Genomic DNA, 27,293 nt, shown 5'->3' with positions numbered 1-27,293 from the left:
TGTTGTAACCATAAATTAGGTTCCGGTGTAACATAACGCCTGCTGTAAATCAGTTCCCCTTTCGATGGTTTGTGGATTAAAGAAAATGTGTATGTACTGTGTCAGCTGTGTATGTTATGTGTATTAATGCAGTGTGAGCTATTCGGAACAAAATATACCAAGTTTAAAAAAGCAATTTAGAAAATATCATTTTTTTCTTTTTTTTCTATTCTTTAAAGTATAGATACGGAACAGGGATAAATTTTTTTGCTAAATCTTACATTAAACCCTTCACACACTGGGCTCTATGCTTGTGTGTGTGCGAGCGAGCATGCCAATTAACTCTTGCTTTATTCATGTTCCCGTGCGCGCGGGCAGAGGCTCAGTAGCTAGTCGATACCAGGCTAGCAACTTCTAACAAAATGCACATCTTTCCGTGAGCCGCGAGGATGCCCTAGGAGTCGGACGCACGTTTACGTGAAATGATGCTGTTTGCGGGGCTGATGGTGAAATCGCGGGAGAATTTCCGCGTGTTTTAATGAGCCGCAAATCACAATTTTTTCGCCCCCCCGGAGCCACAGCGCTTGAACAAGAGAGCATCCGAGCACCTTTTTGCGGATGTGAGGAAGGGACCCAGCGCTATTTATGGGGAACAGCTAACCTACGATCATACAGAGAATACTCAGCAGGCTTGACTGGACACTCCGGGTATGTAAACCTGGCATTTTCCCATCGTTGTTTACATGAAGGGCTCGTATAACCAACATGTCGCTGTTGCTGCTACCTGGCTCTTATTTTGCTGTGGCTAGCCTGCTAATCTCCATCGTAAGCTCCTGTGGATGCGTTAGCAAGTGGCTAGGCTAGGTAGCTAAGCTAACCTGGTTACAGTGATCTTCGCCTGGAGACGAGAAACATTATGATGCGCAGACGCTGCTTTCCACTTTTTACCGCGAGTCGTTGGGCATTTAGTTTCGTACATAGAGAGGGGAGGGGACTTCACCGCCACTATAATACCATTTAAATAAAAGCCGGCTCTAATCTTTGCGATCTAAGTGTCTATGTTAATGAGTTCACTTGCTCCTGCTTTCACAGACGTTGCATATCTTCAAACACCCTCACTGTTTACAGCCTGATTGTGCTGGCCTCACCTTGACCAGTATCATTGATCTCGTTGTTATTACCATGAATATATGCTTTTTGAAGAATTAATGTGAGTGAAGGTCTAATGATGACTGCAATGAGAGAAAGTGCCCACATGTGTAGTTACCCGCACAGTCTGCCATTCACCTGTTTTAAACCTAACATTAAAAGCTTTGCTTCTCTAAAATCTACAGTGATCGCTGAAGCTAGTGCAAGAAGCTCACACACGCAAATGAGCAGTTTTTACTGAGCAGATATTGCCCCATCACAGATGGACTCATAAAGCTCATCCCGTTTTCTGCTCGAACATCTGCAGTTTGCCGAAGGATTTCACGATCCAAAGTTTGGACATATCTAATGATTGCTGTAAATTTTTAGCTTCATATAGCAAATAATTTAAGATTTTCACACTTTGAAATCTGAGGCAATGTTTGAACACAAATAGCTAAAAACTATTGAAGATAAAAGCCTGATATTTTTCCAGCCTTTCTTACCATAAAAGAGAATCAGGAACCGTAATTTGGGACAGTGGTATAAAAAATGTCTCACTTGTTAAATATGAAAACCAGTTCAAGCAGACCTGTAAAGTCTCATATTGGAGCCCTTCTCCTCCTCCTCCTTTTGGTTACTCCCTCTCATTTGCCTCGATCTCACCCTCCTCTGTCACATCAACCCTCTGCATGTTTTCCTTCACTAAATCCATGAAGCTCCTTTGAGGTCTTCCTTTTCTCCTGCCTGCAGCTCCATCATCAATGCCCGGTATATCCTCTATCCCTCCTCTGCACATGTCCAAACCATCTCAGCCTTGCCCCTCTAACTTCTCTCTCCAAACTGCTCAACCCTACTTGCCCCTCTGATGTACTCATTTCTGGTGTAGGTCTGGCTTTAAATTTTTGGTTAAACTTATAAAGACTGAACAGATTGTTCAGTCTGGGTGTAGGGCTGGAATCATTAGCTTTAAAACATTGTTATTATTACTGAATGTCAGTTGCAGTGTGTTATAACCCACTTTAATTCTGTTTTTATACAGATACCACCTGAAAGCAAATAATAAAGTGAAAGTAGTTGATTTACTTTTACTTCTTCGCACACCTGGTCATCTTTTCCCTTTGGCACCTGGCTGTTTTCTCACCTGCATCTTCACCAAGCAGCCTTTGCATTCCGGTGCCAGCTGCAGACATGGAGTGAGTTTATGTTTCATTTCTCCTTCACAAACACAGAAACTTTTAGCTTGTACTTTGAAATACCTGTTGCTCTCCCTCTCTTCCTGCAGTTGGGCCACACCAGCTGCCAAGCTCAATCCTTACACTCGAGCCCGCATGACAGAAGCCTGGCAGCAGCATGCAGTTGCACCACCTCAGGTTGTCCACACTATCCCTCCGGGTGCTGAGAACGCATTGGGCTGTGCTGTGTATGGTATCGTACTGCAACCAGACACTACGTCGCTACAGCAGCAGCAACAGCAGAGCCAGCATGGACCCCACAGCCAGCATGGACAGCAACACAGTGGGAGTCAGCAGCATGGAGGTGGGCAGCACAGTCAGCAGCAGCAGCACCCTGCCCAGGCCCAGCAGACGTCCCTTCAGGTTGGGACAGAGGGAGGGCACAAGTGTGGGGCTTGTGGACATGATATCTCCCACCTGGCAAACCCACATGAACATCAGTGCATGGTGACTCAGGACAGGTCATTCCAGTGCACTCAGTGCATGAAGATTTTCCACCAGGCAACAGACTTGCTGGAGCACCAGTGTGTTCAGGTGGAGCAGAAGCCGTTTGTGTGCGGGGTGTGTAAGATGGGCTTCTCCCTGCTCACTTCTCTCGCCCAGCACCACACATCGCACAACAGCACCAACCCAATGAAGTGTTCGATATGCGAGAAGACCTACCGGCCCGGCTCTTCTGGCAGCGCTACACCCAACTCCTCGAGCAGCTCCCAGCAGCCCAGCAGTGACGGGGCGTCAGCCAGCAGCAGCTCGTCCATTCTGCCGTTCCCCTCGGCCCGAGACCGGCCCTACAAATGTTCCGTGTGCCAGAAAGGCTTCAAACACCTCTCAGAACTCACGCGGCACGAGAGGGTTCACACGGGGGAAAAGCCCTTCAAATGTGACACGTGCGACAAAGCCTTCAGCCAGTCGTCACACCTGCAGCACCACCAGCGAACACACAGCAACGAACGTCCATTCAAGTGTGCTGTCTGTGAAAAGAGCTTCAAGCACCGCTCCCACTTGGTGCGCCACATGTACGTGCACTCGGGTGAGCACTTGTTCAAATGCAACTTATGTGAACTGCACTTCAAAGAGTCTTCAGAGCTCCTTCACCACCCTTGCCACCCGCAGGGTTCTCGGCCGTTTCGCTGTGCCACCTGCGGTAAGGGTTTCAAGCGGCCATCTGACCTTCGCCAGCACGAGCGCACACACTCAGAGGAGCGTCCGTTCCACTGTGACGAGTGTCAGATGAGTTTCAAGCAGCAGTATGCACTGGTGCGCCACAGCCGCACTCATAAAGACCCCACAGACCGCCCATTCAAATGCAATCTGTGCGACAAGGGCTTCATGCAGCCCTCTCACCTCCTCTACCACCAGCACGTCCACGGCATGGACAACTTGTTCAAGTGCGCCTCATGCCAGAAGGAGTTCAGCCAGTCAGGAGAGCTGCTCAGGCACAAGTGCGGGGAGTCGTCCAACAACTCGCCTGACAAGCCATACAAGTGTGACGTTTGCGGCAAAGGCTACAAGAAGAGTTCCACGTTACAGCGTCATCAAAACTCGCACTGCCAGGAGAAGCCCCTCAAGTGCTCGCTCTGCGACCGCCGCTTCCTGTCCTCTTCAGAGTTTGTGCAGCATCGCTGCGACCCATCGCGGGAAAAGCCACTGAAGTGCCCTGACTGTGAGAAACGTTTCAAGTACTCGTCGGACCTGAACCGACACCGGCGCGTGCATACAGGCGAAAAACCGTACAAGTGCGGTCATTGCAATAAGGGCTTCAAACAACGCGAGCACTTGACCAAACACCAGAGCACGCACTCCAGAGAGGGTCAGTTCAAGTGTGTTTGGTGCGGAGAGCGTTTCAGTGACTTGGGCTCCTTGCAGGACCACACGGTGCAGCACACAGCTGATGGAGGGGGTTACCCTGTGCCCCAGTGCATATAAACCCTTGACTTCTTAGTTTGAACTTTTGTCTGTCCCTTCTGGGCTATTTATTCAGCCTAACGTTAACCACACTTTCAGGAGAGTCCTGAATTGTTGTATTCATTCCAACAGTGCTACATCAGGGTTTTGTTGCTCTGCTAACCTGCCCAGTTAATGTTACTCCAAGTCTTGTCATTCCATAAAAACTGAACATTTTTTTGTCTCTTCTTATATCTGGTCCTTATTTTTATAAACCCAACCCTTACCACAACCATGTAACTCCCAGGAACAAGTGCCATATCGCAGGTTGATCTAGCAGATCCACCCTAATTTCCTCCCCTCAGAAATGAGCAGAATCAGAATAAGAAGCATCCCTGTTACGTCGGTAAAAAGCCAGACAGGATTTGTTGTTTTTAAAACAGTTTGGTAGGATGTTTAAAAGAGTATTGAGTAAATCATTCAGGCTGAGTCGCAATCTTTAGTATCCACTAAAGTGGAGTCCTCTTGTTTTTCTTCTTCTTCTCCCCTCTTGCTACTATAGCCCTTTTCAAACATGGGATGCAAAGCATTCCATTAAGGTGATAGCAGATTGTCATTCAGGCATAGGTCATATTTACGTTATTGGCGCCCATGGTCTCATTCAGACATGCATCAGACCTACTATGGTACTCGTGCAAATTCTTTTCATACCTCGAGAAAAAAAGCTTGAGTGTCATCAGTATTGACTCCAGACTTTAGATTCTTCTCTCTGTGTGCGCTGCAGCTGAGAGATGTTTCTTCTGAAATTGGAAACTGAGGAATTCAGGAAGTCACGTGTGTAATCTCAGTTAACATGTCCACTTGTCCTGTATCGAAACTGATACTTAAGAGTTTAAGAGTCTGATCTTGTAGGATTGCCATTGCGACTTTTACATAAAAGTGACCCGAGTGCTCGTTTACATGAAGTTTACTCATTTCGATGGTGTCAGTTTAATGGAAAAAACCTGCATGTCTGAAATGGGTTTGTGATGACTGCTCTTGGCCTCCCTTCAGTTTCTCCCTCTCTCATTATTCCCTACATCTTTCCTCTGCTTCCTGCTCTTCCTGACTCAGCCTGTCACTGTTTAGTATCAGAAGTTTGCAAAGTGTGACTTTCCATACCGCCCTCCAACACACACATGCACTCACTTTAATATCTTTGGGTAAAGAGTGGTCTGAAATGCTTTGGGTATCCTTAACCTCCATTTTTATTTTTACTCTTCTTATTAAAGAAGTGGCCAGTGAACGCCTCATTTTACACCAATTAGCAATAACATAGCAGCCAAAGGTGTTGACCCAGTGTGTTGGAACAATTTCAATCCACAGAGGCACCACAGGCCCCCAAAGATCTGCTGCCAAAGTCAGAGCTTTTTTTTGGCACCACGAGAGGCTCTAATGCAATATTAGGCTGGCAGTTTTAATGTTATGGCTGATTGGTGTATGTGAAGTGAAACGGCATTGGGGATTTGGGAATGCGTTGTCCTACGGTTAAATAATTCTATGTGTGAACAGTATAAAGCTACACCCTGTGGTGTGTAGACTAATCAGCCAGCCCAAATTTAAGTCTACAAAAGCTCCAGCTGTTCTAATCCTTCAATACAGAAAAATATATTTCACACTAATGTACTATTCCTGCAGAGGTCAGTGCTGTCGTTCATTTAATAGTGTCAAAGTCTCTCATCCTCATCCTGTATATAACTCTGGATGTGTGGGTGTGCTTAGCCAGATGAGTCGGAAATGTCTTTCTTATAAAAATAGGTATTGAAGAGCTGTTTTTGTATTCTTGCTACTTTTTACCATGTGAAATGTTATGAAAAATGCTTTTTTCTTTTTTTTTTGTATTTTGTTTTCATTTTTGTAGTCCATGTAGTGACTGTGCCAGTGCGTCGCGAGGAGTCTCAAAGAGAAACCCGCACGTGAGTCTGAATGCGTGAATGTAAACGGTGTTCTGTCAAACAGGGAAATTCAGACTGAAGTGAATTGTAGTAGAATTATTTCAACCAACCTGCCTTTTTCTATTTTTTTTGTTATAACTGTTGTTATTACTAACTGTACTGGTCTTTGTGAGAGCTGTTTCTGCAGGACTGTCCTGCAGCATGTGTTGAATAATTTCCATGGTTTGAAAGACCTGTTAAATCTGTTTGTCCTGCTACGTACGACGTCGTGTCTGTCAGGGTGGGTTTATTACCAGAGAGATTGGCTCCTTCCTCTCCTCTGAAAGCTATGAGATTGTAGTTGTACTAAAGGGTCCTGGAACACCAGTTAGTTTACGTGTTGGCTGTGAACGCCGTGAATGCTCGATTCATGGTTTGAGTGCAGTATTGAAAAGAACCGAGTACACACTGAGGAGACAGAAGTAACTTTATTTTTTTAAATTCTAGCTTGCAGTTCTTTTCTTTTTGTTTTCGCCTTAAAAGTGGGGCCGCGGTGCCTCTCTGCCTCATCTACTCCTTTCTGTTTCTATCCACCATCATTATTATTATTATTATTATCATTAATTATTTTTTTACTTTTATGAATCTGGTATTGAACGATGTTCAGAACAAGGTGGATTTGAGGTTTAAAAAACAAAAGTACTGTAAGTTGTTTATTTTGGGGTTTTTTTTATTAATGTTATTTGAATTGATATGAATATCTGTATTCCTGGAGGGAGAGACCAGGGCCTTGGGGTAGGTGTGCCACAGCTTTGGAAATGCAGAATTACTATGACACACACACACACATCAGGAATCACTGGGGCTGGGTTCATATTTTGCCAAGAAACGCAAGTGCGCAAGGACTAGTTAATCGGTGCTGACACATCATTAGATGTGTATAATAGAAAATAGTCGCTCAAGTTGCAGAATAAGGACCTCACTTATGTGTATTATTAATAATAATAATAACAACAACGTACAAATGTATGTTCAAAGCCAAAGATTAACCTAATGCCAGCCAGGCAGCACTGTTACAGTGATTAGTACTCCTGACCTTGGCTGCCTGGATGCATTATTTTATTTCTTTTTTGTTCATTTTTTATGTCGTAGAGTACTGTTTGGGTCGGACCAAAAGTTACAGTGAGGAAATCTTCCAAATCTAGGGGGGTGGGTGGGTTTTTAAAAATTTGTCATATCTGATGAGCAAACAGAGGAAAACATTTTGTACAAGCACAAATGATTACCCCCTACCCTCCTGCAGTGAAAGGCCAGTAAAGGCACCAGTTAACCCACCCGTTATTTTCTGTTTCCTTTTCAGTTCCAATAAATAACCCCGTCAGACCCTGGTGTCTCTTGCTCTCTGCATGCTTGCCGTGTTAGTTCCTGTGTTTCTGTCTTTGGGAACCGGTGTCACCAAGCCCTTCCTCCACACAGCACCATTCCCTCCGATAGCATTTCTTCTTTCTTTTTTTTCCTTTTTTTGTCCAACCCCTCCCTCCCAAATTGTACTGTAGTTCATGTGAATGATGTTGAAAACAAACCTTTGAAAAGAAAAAAACTTTGTGGCAACATACAGTACGTGTACATTCATGCTAAGATTATCTGTATGTATGTAGCATTCAATTACAAACGGCACTAACAAATTAAACTTTTTTTCCATTTATAAATCTATAAGATTAATGAAGTTATTTGGTAAATGGTAAATGGCCTGTATTTGTATAGCGCTTTACTTAGTCCCTAAGGACCCCAAAGCGTTTTACACTACATTCAGTCATTCACCCATTCACACACACATTCACACACTGGTGATGGCAAGCTACATTGTAGCCACAGCTGCCCTGGGGCGCACTGACAGAGGTGCCCCAGGAAATAAAGTTAGTTTGGGGAAACTAGTAGCAGAGGGGCAATCATGCTGATACACTTTATTGCCAAAAGTATTCACCATCACTGAATTCAGGTCCATTGCAGTTGTTGAAGTGGAAGGATAAATATGGAAGATTTATATTTATTAGGATTGTCTTGCATAGCCCACAAAGCCCATCAGGATTTCTGAACTAAAGCCTTCTTGGAATTTGCACGTTCACCTCGTTAGATACCGAGAAGCCCTTCGACCGTGTCAAAACCTGTATACGTCCATCTGAAAACAGTTTTTCTTAGTTAAAATAAAAATCTGAAATCCAGTATGTCAAATTATTAGACCATGTCATTTCAATTACCATTCAGACATTACAAATGTTATACAATTCTCAGTTTAGTTCAGCACATGCAGCTGCAATCATGGGGAAAACTGCTGACTCGACAGCTGTCCAGATGACGATCATCGATTTGCTGAAACAGCTGGCTGTTTGCAGAGTGCTGTACGGAAGCATATTAATGGTATTATGCACCTTCTACCCTATTATGGTAAGAGACATTCCTGAACCAGAGATGTCAGAAGCGTCTTACCTGGGCCAGGGAGAACAACATCTGGATGTGGACCTCCTCTGAAATGAAGGAACAGAGAGGTAGTAAAGTCCCATGTGAATGTCCTGCACTCTGTGATAATTTGTGGTGCAGTGTGGTGTTGTTGGTCAACTCTGTTTTATCAACTCCAAAGTCAATAGAGTGTCTACCAGGACTTTTTAGAAAAATTCTGTAAAATCATCTTAAGAGCTTTATGGAGACAGCAATTTCCTTTCAGCTTCTACTCATAATGCCAAAACTGCTACCAAATAGTTTGGTGACCATGTTATTACTGTGCTTGATTGACCAGCCAGTTTACCATCACCTGAACTCCACAGAAACTCTGTGGAGGAAAATGAGAAACACCCAACCCAAAAACACAGATGAGCTGAAGGCTCCTATCAAAGTAACCTGTAACACCTCAGCAGAGATTGCCTCCATGCCACACTGCACTGATGCAATAATTCATGGTAAAGGAACCCCAACCAAGTACTAAGTGACCACACTTTAGAATTGGAACATTTCTCTTTCAGGAATCCTTTTTTGATTAATACTGAATTTCTGATTTTCAATCCATAATAATTAAAATTAAAACAAAAGAAGCCTTGATATGTCTCATGAATATTGAATATATATTCATCTATGAAAATAAATGAAATTTACCAGACATTTTCCGCTTCAGATGTAAAATATTATTTTACATTACGTTTGCAATAGCTGATTTTTTTCAATCATGTTCTAAAATGTTACTTTCTTAACTTTCTTACATGAAAGAAACACATTAGAAAGCATAGCGGGGTTGTTGTTATTATTACTCATTAATTAACAAAAATTGAGAATATTATTGTAGAACTATTATAAAATACTATAGTGAGATATTTATATTCTTTAAGAAAATTATTGCTACCAAGTTCAAATTTAAGACCAGAGTTGAACTCAAAAGGTAAAATCGAAACAATGAATTGTATTTCATACTTGAGACAACTCCAATTCATATGAGACAAATTTCATTAAAACAGAGTGAACAGGAAGGGTGGCAATCTGAAAACTGAAGGTTGCTTCTGTAGAACTTTCAGGGGACCTTCAAGAATGTTCCCAGATGTTTCCCTTAAGGTTATTTAAAAACAACAACAACAACAACAAAAAAAACAAAACAACTTAAGGGAACCTCCAGGAAAAGCTTCCTAAAGGTTTTCATCTAGAATGTTCTCACATTTTGGAGAACATTCTAATTGAGTAAGGTTGCGCTTTGCTGGGTGAAAGTGAGAAAATTTTACAATTTTTCAAGTGCGCTCGGAGAGCATATCTAGTTTTAGGAAAGTGATAGGAGCGACTAAAATCTAACAAGTTCTGCCTTAGAGAGGTAGTTTTTGCACCTTGCTTACAAACAGACGAGACGACACCTGTTACATACCGGAGTCAGCTTTTTTTGTTTTGTTTTTGTTTTACTTACTTTTGCACTCCGTTTTTAAATTGTTGAGAAATCCGTCACATCCTTTTCACCAGGGGGCGCTGTGGCCCGGCTATCCACTGGAAGGTCTCGTTCCTCATTTTCACCCCGGCAGCCAGCGGCTTTCACATCCGGGCGGCTCTCTTGCGCCTCTTCAATCGCAATCCGCTTCCCTTCCCTGCGCTCTCGACTAGGGGAGGTCCGCAGGTGCAGAAGAATCCCCTTGAATCGTGGGGTCTCCGTGAGCGTGTGGCACCGGGCCTCCGAGGCGCTGCTTACCCCGCACAGCCGATCGCACATGACGCTGTCTCCGCCGATGGTGGTGCACGGCGCCGAGCGCTCCCCGTCGGTGCGACATCCTCGCGCTCAAGTAGCATCGCAGGCTACCGTTAGCTAACATCATCGATCTCTCCGTTACTCCACCCCCTCCTCTCCCCGAGATCGATCCCTGCTGTCGATCCATCACATCGGCTTTCGGTTGATAGCGAACACCGGCCCACGGTGGGCACCCCTCATTCCCGGACCAGCGCAGGAAGGCCGCCTGTTTCTCCTCTGATTTGGGGCCCGCAAAGAGCAACGTTAGCCTCGGAGTTTAGACCCGTGATTTTTAGACCACCGACCTCCTTTCCAGCCCCCTCTGTGGCCTTTCAGGGGTGGGAGTTCTTCTCTACCTCAGTGCCCCGATGCTTCCCCGTCCGTGTGTGTAACCTCAGCTGCTAATCACTCCGAGATCCACCACTCCCTCCCCGTCTCTGCTGTTTCTATTAACCCCACCAAGGAGTGCTGCTCGGCGGGCAGTGACTGCGGCTTTTCCCGGCGGACATCCCTGCCTCCACTTTTCTCACTCTGGTTGCTTTTCTCTGCACGATAGCTGGCTGGCCAGCTCCGCTTCACACCCACACACGTTATCCCCATTCATACAACCCACCCCCCATATTAGTCTGCCATCCACATCCCTGCAGATCTCCGTGACAGGCGCCCCACGGCACCCGAGCCACGGGTCTCGCCATGCCGGGTCCGGTGGCCGGTAGCAAAGCCCGTGTGTACGCAGACGTCAACACGCTGAAGACCCGCGAGTACTGGGACTACGAGGCCCACGTACCCAACTGGAAGTGAGGATATTTCTGATTACTGAAGCGTGCATGATAATCGTATGATAAGAGATTTCTGTGGAGGGGAAATGTGGCAGATGGGCGTCTATTATTATACATTTAGCTGTGAGGGTGTGATGACACCATGTCTCCCAACCTTCAAGCCTGCTGTTCTTCACTGTCTGACACTTTCCTCCTCCTTACCTCCACCTCCTTCACCTATCCAGCTTGACTTGTATAACATTTTGGCTTGGTATCAGAACCAGAAGTCAGCGGGTAGAACATTTACAATCAGCTTATAGATTGGCTTAATTGTATGTATCTGGGAAAAAAAAATATTTTCCTCTCTCCTCACACTCCTGTTTTTCTGGCTGTCCCTATAGCAACCAGGAGGACTACCAGCTGGTTCGAAAGCTGGGCAGAGGGAAGTACAGCGAAGTGTTCGAGGCTATCAACATCACCAACAATGAGAAGGTGGTGGTCAAAATCCTGAAGGTGAGCAGATTGATTGGGACAGCACTGCCATCATGGGCATTTTTATTACATTTTAAAGAATAACTATTATTTAATAATATTTTATTGCCAAATATATCTGCAAACACTGTTACAGAGCCTTATACTTGCAATACCACCAGTTGTGAAAAGCTATTAGATAAATACACAGACTGTATATAAAAGGTGGGAGAATTCTGTGTAATAGTGTATGCATTCACCTATGCTAAAGATCCTCAGTTCGATCCCAACAGGAAATAAAAATCTCTCGGGCATTGCATTAAGTCAGATATGTGGATCTACCTGCTGTAGTGATCCCTTGTCAATAGGGGAGTAGCTAAAAGTAGCTTTTGGTACTTAAATACTACAATTTCAACAAAACTCAGGGATAAACTTGTTATAGCACATTTAAATCCATATCAGAGCATTCCATTAAAATGCTCCTAAATCAACAGCACAAATGAGGGTGAGGGAGCTATTGGCTACAGCTCTTTGCATTGAGGTGCATTTCACCCCTATATAGTTGTTATGAAAAGGGATTTTAGCTCTTGAGAACAAAACAATCTCCTGTAGCACAAAGCAAACATCCTTATTTTTGCTGTAAAGTTGGGTAATTTAACATAGGAGCCTTGTGGGATCGATTTACTTCTGGAACAGGCCTCAAGTGGCCATTTAAGGAACTGCAGTTTTTGGCCATGGCGATTTCTGCTTCAATTAATGTGAATTTTAAGAAAATCTCAAAGAAGAGTTTGACCAGCTGATGATGTATGACTGCATAAATAATTGTTAAATTAATGAATAATGAAGATATAGCTTTTTTTTAGTCTTGAGTATTTCCTGAATAATTAGTCTTTTGCTAGGCTAGGCAGGTTATTCCAAACATCCCTTTCCCTGAGTACGTTTTCCAGGTCCTCCTGGAAGATCCTGAGGTGCTTCCAGACTAGATGAGATGTCTAGTTTCTCCAGCGAGTTCTAGGTCAGTTGGGCGTGCCCTGAAAACCACCAAAGGAAGGCGCCTACCACGCTTGGGGCAACAACTCTTCCCCCATCTTTTTCCAGCAGAGAAACCTGGCCTCAGTCGTGGTGTTGCTGACTCTCATCCCAGCTGCTTAAATGAACCCGAAGACATAATTCTTAAAATTCTGGCAGCGTGAAAGGATTATTTTTTGTCTTAAACCCTGCTAATGTGCTGAGACCGTGTAAGCTGAAAATAGATGCACCTTAGCTTTCTAGTTTTCCTGCATTTGTCAAGTTTAGATTCCTTTAGTTTCCTGACAAACATTTTGCCAGATGGAAAAAAAAAAACAAACTTGGGCCGCTCTGCCCGATCGCCTAAACAGCTAGCGGGCCAGTGATGGCAGCTCTGGGTCACTCAATCACTGCTGATCTGGAGCTAATTGCAGCCCTGCAGTTAAGCCAGCGAGCAAAGCCCCCTGCTGCTTTTGGAAAATCCCAGATGAAGATTAACGAAGTTGGTGCCAGCAGGATGATGACGTGTGGTTACTGTGCTGCAGAGAACTGCCAAATATTTGCATCACATCAGTAATAAATATAACTGATGATAAAGACAAATATGGGAAATAACCAAACTCCTTAAATTAGGTGCTGACACAAAGCTCCATTTGTAAGACGTAGGTGGTGCTAACACTAAAACCGGCTTGGATTGACTGGCTCTATTACTGCTGCCTCACTACTGGTGGATTAAGCTAATTGAGTACACAACATTCACATATCCAAGTCATTTGAGCCCTTCTTAAAAACAGCCAGTAGAGTCTTCTTTTTCTGCTTGGATCACAGCATAAAAATCTAGATTTTTAGCTGTAGACCCTGCGTTTGATTTGTTTTGGTCTTGTCACAGTTAGTAGTCACTATTTAACATGATTGCTAAACAACTATATGACTAAGTGCAAGAGGTCTAACCCCTAAAAAAATTCAGTGATGCCTGTGACAGATGAGGATTAGCTGACAGTCACTTAAATGGAAACCTCAGACTGAGTGAAGCTAAGAGATGCTGAAGAATGCAGCAGCAGCGACATTGCAAGCAGAGTCAGCAGATATGAGGCTGGAGTGAGAAGAAGCAGCAGGGCAGCAAACCTTTCAGATTTTACATCTTTTCCTCTGCTGTTTTTCATTTATTCTGTGACTGCTCTGTTAAATCTTTTTATTAAATCTGGCTGTTTTGTTTTTCATGCTTGTTTTAGCCGGTCAAGAAGAAGAAGATCAAGCGAGAGATCAAAATCCTGGAGAACTTGCGAGGAGGGACCAATATCATCCGTCTGGTGGACACAGTGAAAGACCCAGTGGTAGGTTTGCTAATAGCATGTTTATATTTTTATTAAGTGTCAAAATGAATCAAGATGTAAAACTAGGGCTAGAGTATGAGCAGGCACAATGTCAGCCAGAGATGCAGCTACTAGATTAAAGCTCCGTCTTTCTGCCTTCTTTGTTTCCCCGTCATTATCTCAAGAAAACAAACTGTCCCAAGCTCACAGCATTGTGAATAATTACGTTTATATTAGGTCTTTGATTTAATGTCAGTCAAATAAGGGAATATTAAAACGAGTAAACTGGGCTGACTGGAACCATTTTTTTCAGCTACGAGTTGGTGTCAGTTTAGAGCCTGCAGTGTTTACCTTGAATACTTCCAAGGCAGCCATGTTGTTCTTCCCATTGTATGTTTGGAAAATTGCTGCACTTCTTGGTGAATTGCATTTGCTGACTGTGTGAAAGTGTGAAACTAATGGTACAAAAAAATTTGTAGTATGTTTCAGCTCCATAGGTATTCACACTGTTGTATTATTATTACAGCCAGTTCCCTCTTGTTTTGTTTTCTTTCGGGGCGGTGTTGAGCCAGAAGGAAGCAAATGCTAGCTGCTCTGGTTAGAAATATGCAACTGTAGGTTTTCTGGTTGCATCACACAGAAATGCATGTAAAGGATGATTTGCTTCACCTCATAAGTGCCCCAGCACCACTGACAAGGTGAAGACGTTCAGTTTGGTGACGAAAATGATCTACAGCGAGACTGTTGTGGCGTTTCATTTGCCTCTGAAGACGGATGGTTGAGCTGGGAGTGACTTTACTCTCAAACTGTATTCCAGTAGTGAAGTTGGAAAAGCAAGGAAAACATGATTTGTTTTGCTCCTTAGTGAGGTCGAGCTCTTTGTGCATCAGTAGAAATACAACACGGTGCTCTTTTTGTGCTTAAAAAGGCGCTGCAGCACATTCACGGATAGTGCCTGATCAATGCTCTGCGTACGGCTCATTTAGCGAGTCACAAATGCGCTGCTCTGACTCGAAATCCTACTTCAGGGGCATTGCAGTTGAAAACTGGGAAGTTACACTTCAGCTGGAACTCAGTGTAGCGTATGAGCTAGTGGCTACAGCTGCCTGTGTCAGCACTGAAAACAGCCATGGTCTCTATCATGCTAAATTCTATACATCAGTATAATTAAAACTTATGAGTTATAAAACAAAATAAATAAATAACCTCCATGCAGTCGTCATAAAGGGTAAAGTAGCCGTAGAAACCACCGCCATCGTCATAGCAAGCTTGTTTGCCTGCTGCTGTAAAGTTGGATATTTTAACAGGGCCAGCTGTTTGAAATCATTCGCTTCTCTTTTGTTTTGTTTTTGCCTCAAGTGGCCATTTGAGGAACTGCAACGTTTCTTTTTAGCACCTGGATCGCTGGTTTATTGTGGCATTGTGTGCTCACCTGAGCATTTGTTTGTTCGCATGACAAATACAGCAGGAAGCCGCTTACGACATCGTTGTCTTTAACAGGCGTGATGATAAAGTTTAGAGAAATCCTGGACGTTCTACAAATGATAGACCCGGTGTGCTCGCTGTCTGCACGAGAAACAAAGTAATCTTATAATTCCAGTTTTGCTGTAATTACCGTGTGATTGTTTTGGCTCTCAGCTTCCCATCGGACCTAAAATTTGTGGCGTTTTAATTTTTGTTTTGTAGTCAACAGAAGTTACAGGAGTTTTATCATTTGACCACTTATTTGTTTCTATATTCTGTGTTTTCAATCTGAAATCCACCGCGACGACCAGACTGGATATCTCCTTTTTACAATTTTCTGAGCTGGGACACATCAACCGACCAGGAAGGAAGGATATTTTTAGGCAGTGGAAATGCTCTGACTAAGCCAGGAGGCCTTGTTCCAGTGCAGCGGTGGGAACCCTGCGGGGTCCTTTGTTTGTTTGTTCCAGTGAACTTCATTGGGTTAGAAAATGATCATTGTATGCACAGCTTTTTGAGTGCATGGCTGAGTATCAGGGATGATTCAAATGGTTGTATCGTTTGTCCTGTTTGGGTTGAAATCACAGGGTGGGGGCTGCCAAATCACTGGTTTATCAGGTGGTTGAATCAGAAATAAGTGTTTTCCTGATTTATATATTTCTCTCTCTGTGGTGTTAATTGTTTTGTTTTTTTTTCCCTCCTGATTTCTCTCCACACCCTTCTCATGCTCTCTATGGTGGCTGTATAGTCCAGAACGCCAGCACTCGTCTTTGAATGCATCAATAACACAGACTTCAAGGTACAATCCTCGCCTCTTTCCTTCATTGCTCAGTGCCAAGTCTCTCATAGCTGTGTTGCAATCAGTAAGGCTGAAAGAGCAGCAAACCTCAGTGCTTATTTGTGTTATTTTTTTCCCCCCTGCAGGAGTTGTACCAGAAGTTGACAGATTACGATATCCGTTTCTATATGTATGAACTACTGAAGGTGAGACATCTCAGCTTTAGCAAACATCGTAGTTTTGTTTCGGATGCTTACATTATTCTACTTTACAGAAACAAAATAATTTCACAAAAACCAAAAACTACCAGTGTCAGTAATGTTAGCCCCCTCGTCTCCTGATGGTATTCTGGCACGGACCTTGGTCTTCAGTTCACCCCGCAGATTTCAAGTCAGGACTTTGTGCAGGCCAGTCAGTAACGTTCACTTTGGTCTTCTAGAAGTCGTTCTTCATCAGGAGCTACATATGTTTTGGGTTGCTGTTGTGTTGGAAGACAAAGCGATGACCCAGACCCAGTTTCACTCCTGACTGCTTGAGGTTTTCTTTGAAAATCTTCACAGATCCTTCTTCCTTTTCTTGATTCCTTCCACCTCGACGAGATTCCCGGTTCCAGACTCGCCAACCTCCGCTGTGGGGACGGTGCTTTTCCTCCAAATATAAGCAGTATCTCTCTGCAGTATATATAAACTTTCTTTAGGTCATTAAAGTTTTAAACTGTGTACAAATTTGATGATTAATCTAATTTTACAAGCTTTGAGTATTACCAATTTAAAGGACGTCATTTCGCAGCAGTGTGTTTTGTTATGGCTTAATGAAAAGGTCTGTTTTTCAGGGGGCTAATAATATTGTCTATAATATTTCTGTTATAAAAATAATTAATGCTGTCTAAAGAAAACTAGTGAGTTTAGAAATGCTATCTTGAAAATCTGTTCTGTTTACCAAAAAAAGAAGCACTTTAATACCTTTTTATGTTGGTGTGTATGTGTGTGTGTCAGGCTCTGGACTACTGTCACAGTATGGGAATCATGCATCGTGATGTCAAACCTCACAATGTGATGATCGACCACCAGTTGAGAAAGGTAGGCAGTGCTCTGTGTAGTCTTATTTTGTTCTCCCCTCACACCCCCACACTCACCCTCCCTCACTGGTTATTTTCACCACGGCTTTTCATTCCCATCTTTTGTTATCTCTCTTTTTTCTTTTTTTTCCCCATTTTGAAAAGGAGTTGTTATTGCATTAGCGTGGGCTTTCAAATACGCAGCGTCCCTGCGCGAGTGCATTAGGCATGAGAACCTTAAAATAAACACAGATGTAATTTCCATCTACGTAAATGTCAGGCTCACTGCACACTGTTGGTGCATTTTCATTAGCTATTAGAATCAGATAATTAAAGCGTTTATGATCATCAGTCTGCGGATGCCTCAGGTCACTTTTTATAGGTTATGATGTTACTTAAAAAAACAAGACCTTTCCAACTCTCTCGGTTACTTCTGACAGCATGTAGTCCTACGTGTATGTGAAGGACTGTGGATCTATTTTCTGTCGAGAGTCGCTTGCTCCCGAGTGCCTTTCTCCAGAGGGAGAAAGGCACTTCTCTCTTCTCTCTTCTCTCTTCCACTTCCAGCGTGAGGAGTGAGCAACACTAACAGAAAGGAAATCCACTAATCAGCACAGCACATCACAAACACCACAACAAATCAAAAACTGGTCTGCTTTAACTGCTCACAGCTTTAGTGACTTAAGGTTAGGCGGCTCGCTGCCACACTGGTTATAGATTATTTTAAATACATGAAGATAGATACTTTGATCCCACAGGGGAAATAATTGTTTAAAAGCAGCAGGATAAATAATAAAAACAGTACAATTTTCAATAATTAAATAATGTGGTTAAAGTAAAAGTGCCACAGGCGCATAGTGACGGCCTTATACTGAGAGAGTGCGAAAGCTTTATAGATGGAACAGGGATAAAATATGGTTAAACAAAAAAGAGTAAAAAGTAAGACTGAGATTGTGCAAAGTGTAATAATAAATATGTACATGATAAAGAAAGAAGCAGTAAAGTCTGCCTGGACAAATTTTTTGAGCATGCTACAGTCAAGTCTTAAAATGAGTCCTGTGGGGAACACTAAGTGCGCCTCACTGCTTCCATATGAATTATGAGGATAAGTAGCAGAATGCACATGAGTGGTCATCAGCAAATAGGAGCACTTCTATTAAAACACATTTTTTGCAGTGTGCTGGTCTGGAGCATTCGGGTGTATGAATGCACCTGCAACCCACAGGCTACATCTCAGTCTACAGGCCTCAGTCAGCATATTAAAGGTTAAAGTTCATGACAGCACAATTAGATAAACATTGAATCAAGTGTGGCTTGTTTGGAAGTGTTACCAGGAGAGAGTACGGTGGCCCTGAGAGGTCAAACAGACTGCAACATAAGAAGACACCAGCAAATGGGAAAAAATGCAAAAAAATGCAAAAGCTCACAAACCTCTGGGGACCAGATAACGTTACGGAACAGTGGCGGAAGTGCTAACAGTAAACAGCTAATGGCAAACATGTATGTACAGTATTATATGAATATGTGATTCAAACACACATTGCATCTTTTCTCATTCACAGCACGGTTGAACCTTCTGCTTTGAGTCTTTTTGTTTCTGTCACTTCTACCGTTAGACTGTCAAGTTATTGTGTCCCGAAAAACACTTTCTGTTGTGTTTTGTGTGCTTTCGCAGTGTTTGTCTATTTTCTGGTGGTTTCTTAAGTGGCGGTATATTTGACGTCTCAGGGCCACTGTAAGAAAGGATGTTCTCTATAAAACAAGAACATCGCAGCATGGTTTAGGTCTGTAAAGTTGAATGTGAACAGATGAGATCGAAGTGAAAATGCTTGGTCACAACGTACAGCAGCACATTTGGTTAAAACCAAAGACAGCATATCAGCACAAATACCGCATATGCACTTTGGCGACAGTGGGAAGGAAAAATGTGAAGCGATTTGTCAATTTGGCCCAAATTGGAATAGAATAATGATCTCAAGCACAGCAGGATTGCTGAAAAAGAAAAGAATCCAGGTGCTGCAGTGGTCCAGTCAAAGTCCAGACCTCAACCTGATTAAAATGCTGTGTCACTCAGCACCTTAAGAGAGCCATGCATAAACAAATACCTGCAAATACACTGAACCAACACTGAAAGGAAAAGAAGGCCAAAATTCCTCCAAAGCGAGACTGATGAAGTCATCAAAACATTAAAATTCCTGTATGCTCAGAGCAAAGTGATATTTAACTCTGACACATTTGGCATTTACAAGCCTTCACCGGGAAGTTAAATACATTTAATGCCCCAGAAAGCCTGCTTTCTAATAATGTATTCACAATAGGAATCATTGACTAGTTTGACATTTCTGCATTTTAAAGCCAGTAATATCTATATATCAGATAAGAAATTACATGTTTTATTTGTTTGCATCATGTTTTTTTTTGTGTGTGTGAAAGCAGTAGCAGATCCTGTTTCCTGATTGAAAACAATTCGGTTTTTAATGTTGCAACTTATGTAGGTCAAACTGCGATCTTGAGTTTATTCAGAAACAGCAGCGTCGCGGGAATAAAATCTGATGACAGAAGGAAAAAAAATGGGTTGCTGCAGAAGTGACAGAAATCAAATTCATCAAAAAATGTTGCCAACAGTTAACATAACAAAAATATCCAAAGGATGTCATCCTCTGTCAGTAAGACGTCTCAAAGGCACACAGGCATTTCCAGCGGTACCACAAGGAAACGAGCAGCAATGTGAAGCTGAAATGCAGAAATCTGCGTGCAGCAGATGAAAAGCCAACTTCCCCTTGAAACGTGGAGATGTTCGGAACAAGCAGAGTGTGGACTTGCAGCCAAAAAGCCTTTTCTCTGAACTGGCAACAAAGTCCTCAAACTCAGCTACACACACAAAGCTCGAGAGCAGAAAAATGGCAGCAGGGAGTCAAAATTTGAAGTATTTGGTTTGAACAGACCACATTTTGTTCAGTGAGCTGGAGGGCACTACAAGGACGAGTTTCTGCAGGGAACAGTGAAGCTCAGTGGAGGCTACACTGGGCAGAATAAGTGCTCTGTGGAAAGAAATTCAGACTGCAGGTTTATCTTTATTACAAGAAAAGAAAAACAGACTGTAAGTTGTCCAGTAGGGGGCAGCAGGCTCATATAGATGTGACTTCACCCAATTTACCCTGTAGAGCATTAACAGGATGTGTCTCTGCTGTGTGTGTTTTTTAGCTACGTCTTATAGATTGGGGTTTGGCAGAGTTTTACCACCCGTCCCAGGAGTACAACGTCAGAGTGGCCTCGCGATACTTCAAAGGCCCCGAACTCCTCGTGGACTACCAGGTAACACGCACACTGTTTTCTCACATGTGGATAACTGAGATGTCTGTTTTTTCCTCATCTGCAGTGCTGTTGATGATTGTGTGTTCCAGATGTATGATTACAGTCTAGACATGTGGAGCCTGGGCTGCATGCTGGCCAGTATGATCTTTCAGAAAGAGCCCTTCTTCCACGGACAAGACAACTACGATCAGGTGCCTGTCACACAAATTTTTATGAGATGAAACAAAAGAGTAAAGATTAAAAACTGATTCCATGCACACATGCTTAAAAAAACTCAGAGGGTCTGCCTCGGCTCACGGCACAAACACACAGCTGTTTGTGGTGTCCTTTTTCTCAGCTAAAGGTACTTTTTGTAAAATGTAATTAAAACTTTCACCACTAGGGGTCCTCATTTTACCAGAAAGTTTCAGTGCAGTTGCTCATTCTGATTTGGCTTCTCTGGGGAAGCTTTGTAGAGCCTCCATAATAGGCGATGTAGTGAGATCGCATCCTGATGTTTCATATGTGGCACTAACTTATAAACCAATAAAATGCTGGGACTCCTTTTCCCTCTGGGGTTTCTGCTTTTTTGTTTTGGGCAGCTGCAGTGATCCAACACTTAGTTACATTCCTTGGAGGTGAGCGTCTTCTTGAAGCATAGGGTTCGGCGCGGTTTGTCGCTGAAGCGTAATTGGGCATAATAAATGCAGTAATTGTTCTGAGTTTCCCACAGTTCGGTAGCATAGACTGTATATTAAAAGATGGAGGTAACCACTGTTTTAAAGCTTGTGCGTTACAGTCTTAATGTTTTGGAAGGTGTTAAAAGTCTGCTCTGACGTTTATGCTCTCCCACTGTTGTTTCTTCCAGCTGGTGCGAATTGCCAAAGTCCTGGGGACAGACGAGCTTTTCGGCTACCTGCGTAAATACCACATTGAGCTAGACCCACGCTTCAAGGACCTCCTTGGACAGTAAGTTCACTCGGCTTCTTGGATTCTCTTCACTTGAGAAGTGCTGTCAAGTTTATTTATGCATTAAAATGACAGAGTCGACCAAATTGCTGTACATTAAAAGTATATTGCCTCAAGAAAAATGACACGAAAATCTAGAGAAAGACAGTCGATCGACTCATAAAAGACAATAAAATGAAATAAAACAACAAGGGAAATAAAATGAAAGCAAAACAACAAAAACATAAAAAAAATGTAATTGATCCAAATGCCAAGAGGAATAAATGTCTTGTTAATAAAGATTTAAATGTGTGTACCGTCTGAGCTGTACGGATATGGAGAGATGGATTATTCCATAGACCTGGTTCTAAGAGCAACTGGGTAGGTGACCTCAGAGTACTTACAGGTGTGTGAATGTGACACAGCTCCAGTCTGTTTAGCTTTAAAAGTAAGCAATACAATCTTAAAATCAATTCAAAAATGGAAAGGGAGCCAGTTAAAAGATGGCAGAATCGGGGTTATGTGTTTGTGCTTTTTAATACCAGTAGAGAAGCAAGCTGCCGCATTCTGGACTAACTGCAACCAAAGATGACTGTTCGATACCAAAGTAAAGGGAATTACAGTAGTGCAGGTGGGAAGTGATTGAAAACATCAATAACCTTTTCCAGGTCATTTTGCAAGAGATAAGGTTTTACTTTAGCAGTGACTCTGAGTTGATAAAAGTAAATTATAGAGACAGTCCTTATTTGTTGATCCATTTTTTTTTTAAAAAAAAAGCTTGTCAAAAATCATGCCCAGGTTTGTTTGTTTGTTTTTTTTGTTTGTTTTTGTTTTTTACAGCAGCATGACAGTAGGGAGCCGAATGACTCGGCGTGTCAGAAGAGTTGATCGAGGGGTCAAATTTACCAAAGCAAATAACCTCGGGCTTTCTTTCATTAAGATATAAGAAATTTATCATCACACAGAACTTAATGTTGCTAAGAAAGTTAAACTGATGCTCCCTTGGATCTGCTAGTCAATTGAATAAGGATATACGCCTGGGTGTTATTAGTAAAGCAGTGGAAAGAAAAATTATGTTTTCTAAAGGTCAAACTTAGAGGCAACATATACAATGAAAAAAGAAGTGGGCCCAGAATGGACCCTTGAGGCACTCCATAAGTGAAAGGTGCTGTTGTAGAAGAAGAATCTCCCACATGTAGAGACACTTATATTCTTTATGATTTGAACCAAGTCAGAAGCATGCCTTTGATTCCAACTTGTACAGCAGCTCTTGTCAAATCATGTTGAATGTAACGTAGAAATGAAAACTGAATACAGCCAGAAAGTATCTCAGTGATAAAATAATACACCTGGTGCATGGAAGTTTTTATTTTTTAAGTGCGTCCTGAGGGGAGGTTTGGAAAAAATGGAAACATGTTTGTCGTCATTTGTCTGCAGGCAGAGCAGGAAGCGCTGGGAGCAGTTTGTGCAGACGGAGAATCAGCACTTGGTGAGCCCCGAAGCTCTGGACCTGCTGGACAAGCTGCTACGATACGATCACCAACAGAGACTGACCGCCACAGAGGCCATGGAGCACCCCTACTTCTGTAGGTTTAACCTGTGTTTTTTGGTTTTAAAGACTCTAAATCAAAATGAAATCTATTATTCTCAGAGAGATTCTGGTTTTTAAACATGGTTCCTTTTCCCCTCGCTCCTGCAGACCCTGTAGTGAAGGAGCAGACTTTGTCGAATTCTGACAGCAACATGGTTTCCAGTGGCAACACTACAGCACGATGAAACACAGGTAACGGCTTAAAGAACATCATCAGAACTCATCAGTGAGGAGTTGAAAGCACACACAGAAGTCCAAACAATAATCAGATGAAGTTTTTACGTGTGCTCAGATTTTAAGTTTAAGTTTTCGCTGTAGAAAGAAGTTTTTTTCCCCCACGCAGAGTGTACAGCGGATGTTAATGTTGTCACTTATTACGGAATCAAACTCAAAGTATTGTACTGTTTACCACACTCCATATTATCCTTTGTTGATCTACACACGTGTCTGTTGCTGCCACGGACATCGCACGCTGTCGTTGTCATGTCATTGTCATGAGACGCTCACAAACAAAATCACAGTTTAGTAACGCAACGTGCTTACAGCAAAGTAATAGTAATCTAATTACTTTTTTTTTGCAATAGTAACCCCTTACTTTACTCGTTACTTGAAAAAAAGTAATCAGATTACTGCCCATCTCTGGTCCCTGTGGGGAAATTTAATTTCAGCGAAAGTAAACTGACATCTGGATACATCGCATAAAAACAGTCGTCATAAAGCAGACAGAATACAGACACTCCCTTTGCATCGTAGGCCAGATCAGCTGAGTAGCACCGTGCAGACAGTAGTAGATTTAAGGAAGAGGCAAGTGGATGCCTCACATCACTCACAATATTGTTTGCCTTGCTCCACACACGATCCCTATAGATGCTTTCTAAGCTTGGTAATGCAATTCCCAGCAACTTACCAGCAACTGATCCCGTATGTCTAATTGGCTTTTCTGTGCCTCAGAGTAACTTCCAAACCAATAAATGATACAGAAAGTCAACACACTTTCAATAAAAGCACAGTAGAACGTGCAGGGAAAGGAATCCACCTTTCCCGGGCAGACGGTCCAAACTTTTCTTAACAATTTTAGATGCTCTCACGACTCCCAAGCATTAAAGCAAACTCACTGTGTGTTTACCGCCATATCCAAAATTTGCTGAAAAAGGTGGATGCACACATTAAACGTGGCCAAAATCTTCAGAATGAGGTAACAAGTAGGGATGGGTACCGGTATCGCACCGGTTCTGACATAAACGGTAGTAACCAGACCGAAAAGCAGCGCACATTTCGGTGCTTTATTTCGGTGCTTTTTTTTCCTGAGATGTCATACACTTTGGATTCTAGCCAATCATTTTACCTTTGCAAGGATAGTAGGCGGGCCAAGGTACGTACGTTCTTTTAGAGCAGAGCTACAGATTAAAAATGCCCAAGGCGAAGTGGTCAAAAGTCTGGCTGTACTTCGCAGCAAAAGATGCAAACTCAGCAGCCTGCAACAAGTGCTTTAAGGTGATACTGTGATACTGTGCAAAGCAGGTAACACCCCAAATCTGATGAAACACCTGGCGACGCATAGCGTTTTTTTTAAAAGCCGAGAAATGCACCGTATTTGATAGCTTGCTGCAAGCCCTCACACCCAGGACACCTACTGCGGGTGTGGTGCCTGTTATCGGACCCGGAGTTAGCAACATCCCCCAAAAACTCGAAGAGTAGACCTGTCCCCTAGCCCTGCCAGTGTAGCAGAAATGATGAGGATGATGATGGCAGCAACAGCCATTCTTCTCTGGGCGAGTAGCTTAATGTTGTTTGTGTGCAATTTACGCTGAGTAGGCTAACCACGTTATTAAATGAATGCACGTAAGGTGAACTAGCAAACACCGTCGTAGTTACATGCGGCTGTCTTCTTGTTTGATAGAGTGATACCATATATGAGGTATGTTGTATCTACAGAAAAGGCTTGGTTATTTTGCAGAAAAAAAGAGACTGCTAAAAATAAAAACATAAGAGGTTTTTGGACAAAGTTTGTGTTCTCCATTCTTTAAGCACCGGTTCGAGCACCGTTTAAGCACCGGCACTGTTTCAAAAGTACCGGTGCCAAACCGGTACTTATCCGATACGGATAAAACCTAAACGATACCCATCCCTAGTAACAAGGAGTTTGCACAAGGATAATCCCCAGGAGCCAAAGGCTCAGGTTGGCTCTGTGTGATGTCAGTGTCTGAAAAAGGTGGACTAAAGCAACTCATTTGGGGTGGAGGATGACCTGAGGGCATGTAGTAGGCCCCAGAATCAGATAAATATGGAACTAATTAGGAATTGGTATTATCTTACAAAGTGTTTCGGTCAAAAATTCAGATTCTCCTAATTGTCAGGTTTCATCCAGGTGTCTGCAAGAATGAATTTATGTGTGAAAAGTCAAAGGACAAGTTGGTTATCAATAATGAGCATATCGTGATTTAATTTGGCATGCGGTGAGCTAATGGCATCCTCATAAAGGCTCGGAAAACTATTGAAGCTTTGTTTTTGCCAAGCATAAATTTGGAATTTTGAGAAAATTCACTCAAACTTTCAAGTTAGCTCTGCCAATCGTGAAGCTCCGTGAAGGTGCCTCATTTCCTTGTTACTTGGAAACAGAAAGTGGAAGACGACAGGTATTGGCGCTACAGCTGCCGGTCACGAATGAGCAAACTGCAGCGTGCTGTCAGTGTGGTTTTACAAACGATGAAATCCTCGTGTTACGGCTTTATTATCAGCACAACACCAGTGTGTTCATTTTTACTATACATCGATAACTCCCTGATGATATCACGGCCTGATTTTGAGTGCGTCTGTGTCTTCTGCTTTCAAGAAGCCTGGAAGCAAAACGTCCGTGAGTTGCTGCTTTAATTGATTCGACTCCTCTCACCGATCCTCACACTCGTTCTTTGTCTCTCTTCACAGAAGCGGAAAAAGAAGTTTGTTACCTCAACTTTGTACCCGGTTGTGACAGTGACTTTGACAAGTGTACAGTGACAATGGATCAAAGTAACTCTGACCAGTTACACACTCACAGATACACACATCAGTGCAAGCACACCTCTACATGTACAAACACAGATGCAGACGTGTATACATAAACCCTCCTCCTCTGTATCAGTCTGTGATTGGCTTGTCCTGGTTCCCTGTCCAGCAGAAATGACCAGTGAGCTTGAAGCTGCTCCACCCATTGTCCCCCTCAGCTGGTCTCTGTCCTCACAGCTCAGTTTCATGTTGGCCAGTGAAGACAAACTACAATTCAGTCCCTCCTCCTCCTCTTTCTGTCCAGCCCTCCTTTATAGCGCCCCCTCTTTGTTTGCATCAGCATGGAGAATGAACAGGAGCGTGAACCTGTACAGGTCCCGCCCCCGACCCTAACTTGTCTGTCTCCTTCCTGTTTTTTCCTCCCCACCCTCTTCCCCAGCAGACAGACAGGCATCTTAGCACTACTCCAGATCTGAAAGTGGCATGGTGGACTCTCTCTAGATAGAATGATGATGATGATGACGATGATAATAATATTAATATTAATGAAAATTAAATGATTTTTATTTAGATGAACTGCACGCGTTGTGAGTGATTTTTACTTCTCATTTGTTTTGAGTTGGGGTGACATTTATTATGATTATTTTATATTTTGGTTAATAAAGGAAAATGGGTTGAGTTAAAGGGTTCCAGTTTACCTAAAATACACAAGATGGCCTTTAACCAAAGATATTTGGGTATTAAAACAACATGTGGTGAACAAAAACTGTGCAGTGCATTTAGTTTTGATGGATAAAAACCAATATTAAGGTATTTTAAAGTTACTTTAGCTCGGGATGATGAACTCATTTTACACTGTGGGTCATACAAAGCTGTCTTTGATGTTCAAAGTCAAATAATTGCCAATTGATTAGATTTAATGAAATTTAGTGTTTTTCATTTTACAAAATTACACGGAAAATTTACATGTAATCAAATTACTTCCGAGTCAGCATTTTGGGCCAACTTTCAGGTAACGCCCAGACTCTCTCTGTCCAGCCGCCGCCTCCAGCTCTTCTCAGGAGATACCGAGCGTGTCCTGGGTGTGTTAAAGGAAATGGAAAACCTGCACTCAGTGTTGTAAGAGGACACAAACTAAAAGTCGGTGAGTTAATCAACAGAAGTGATGAGGACGTTTGTGCAGTTAGTAACACAAACTTTTAGATGATAGAAAAAATTAAATTTGATGCTTGGGGTTA

The 27,293-nt window shown here is 42.7% G+C and overlaps 2 protein-coding genes across 2 annotated transcripts; both read left to right on the top strand.

Moving 5' to 3' along the window:
• Window positions 1-151: 151 nt before the first annotated feature.
• Window positions 152-6,269, top strand: znf319b (zinc finger protein 319b). The gene is made up of 3 exons (XM_063477700.1): window positions 152-687; window positions 2,150-2,303; window positions 2,393-6,269. Exons 2-3 carry the CDS (start codon window positions 2,299-2,301, stop codon window positions 4,266-4,268), a joined length of 1,881 nt encoding a protein of 626 aa, XP_063333770.1. The 5' UTR covers window positions 152-687; window positions 2,150-2,298; the 3' UTR covers window positions 4,269-6,269.
• A 3,914-nt stretch (window positions 6,270-10,183) lies between these two features.
• csnk2a2b (casein kinase 2, alpha prime polypeptide b) lies at window positions 10,184-26,631 on the top strand. Its single transcript, XM_063477698.1, has 12 exons — window positions 10,184-11,185; window positions 11,548-11,659; window positions 13,858-13,959; window positions 16,151-16,201; window positions 16,327-16,386; window positions 17,176-17,259; window positions 20,442-20,552; window positions 20,642-20,743; window positions 21,400-21,500; window positions 22,917-23,065; window positions 23,179-23,262; window positions 25,996-26,631. Exons 1-11 carry the CDS (start codon window positions 11,082-11,084, stop codon window positions 23,253-23,255), a joined length of 1,053 nt encoding a protein of 350 aa, XP_063333768.1. The 5' UTR covers window positions 10,184-11,081; the 3' UTR covers window positions 23,256-23,262; window positions 25,996-26,631.
• The last annotated feature ends 662 nt before the right edge of the window (window positions 26,632-27,293 follow it).

Source organism: Pelmatolapia mariae, linkage group LG7, assembly GCF_036321145.2.
Source record: "Pelmatolapia mariae isolate MD_Pm_ZW linkage group LG7, Pm_UMD_F_2, whole genome shotgun sequence".
Taxonomy (NCBI): Eukaryota; Metazoa; Chordata; class Actinopteri; order Cichliformes; family Cichlidae; genus Pelmatolapia; species Pelmatolapia mariae.
This window is presented reverse-complemented; position numbering and strand designations above follow the sequence as displayed.

Bases quoted from the DNA above. Each gene is read 5' to 3' on its own strand.
- csnk2a2b (XM_063477698.1), top strand. From the start codon at position 11,082: ATGCCGGGTCCGGTGGCCGGTAGCAAAGCCCGTGTGTACGCAGACGTC. The intron at 16,202-16,326 runs GTACAATCCTCG...TCCCCCCTGCAG, and splicing joins TCAATAACACAGACTTCAAG to GAGTTGTACCAGAAGTTGAC. The intron at 17,260-20,441 runs GTAGGCAGTGCT...TGTGTTTTTTAG, and splicing joins TCGACCACCAGTTGAGAAAG to CTACGTCTTATAGATTGGGG.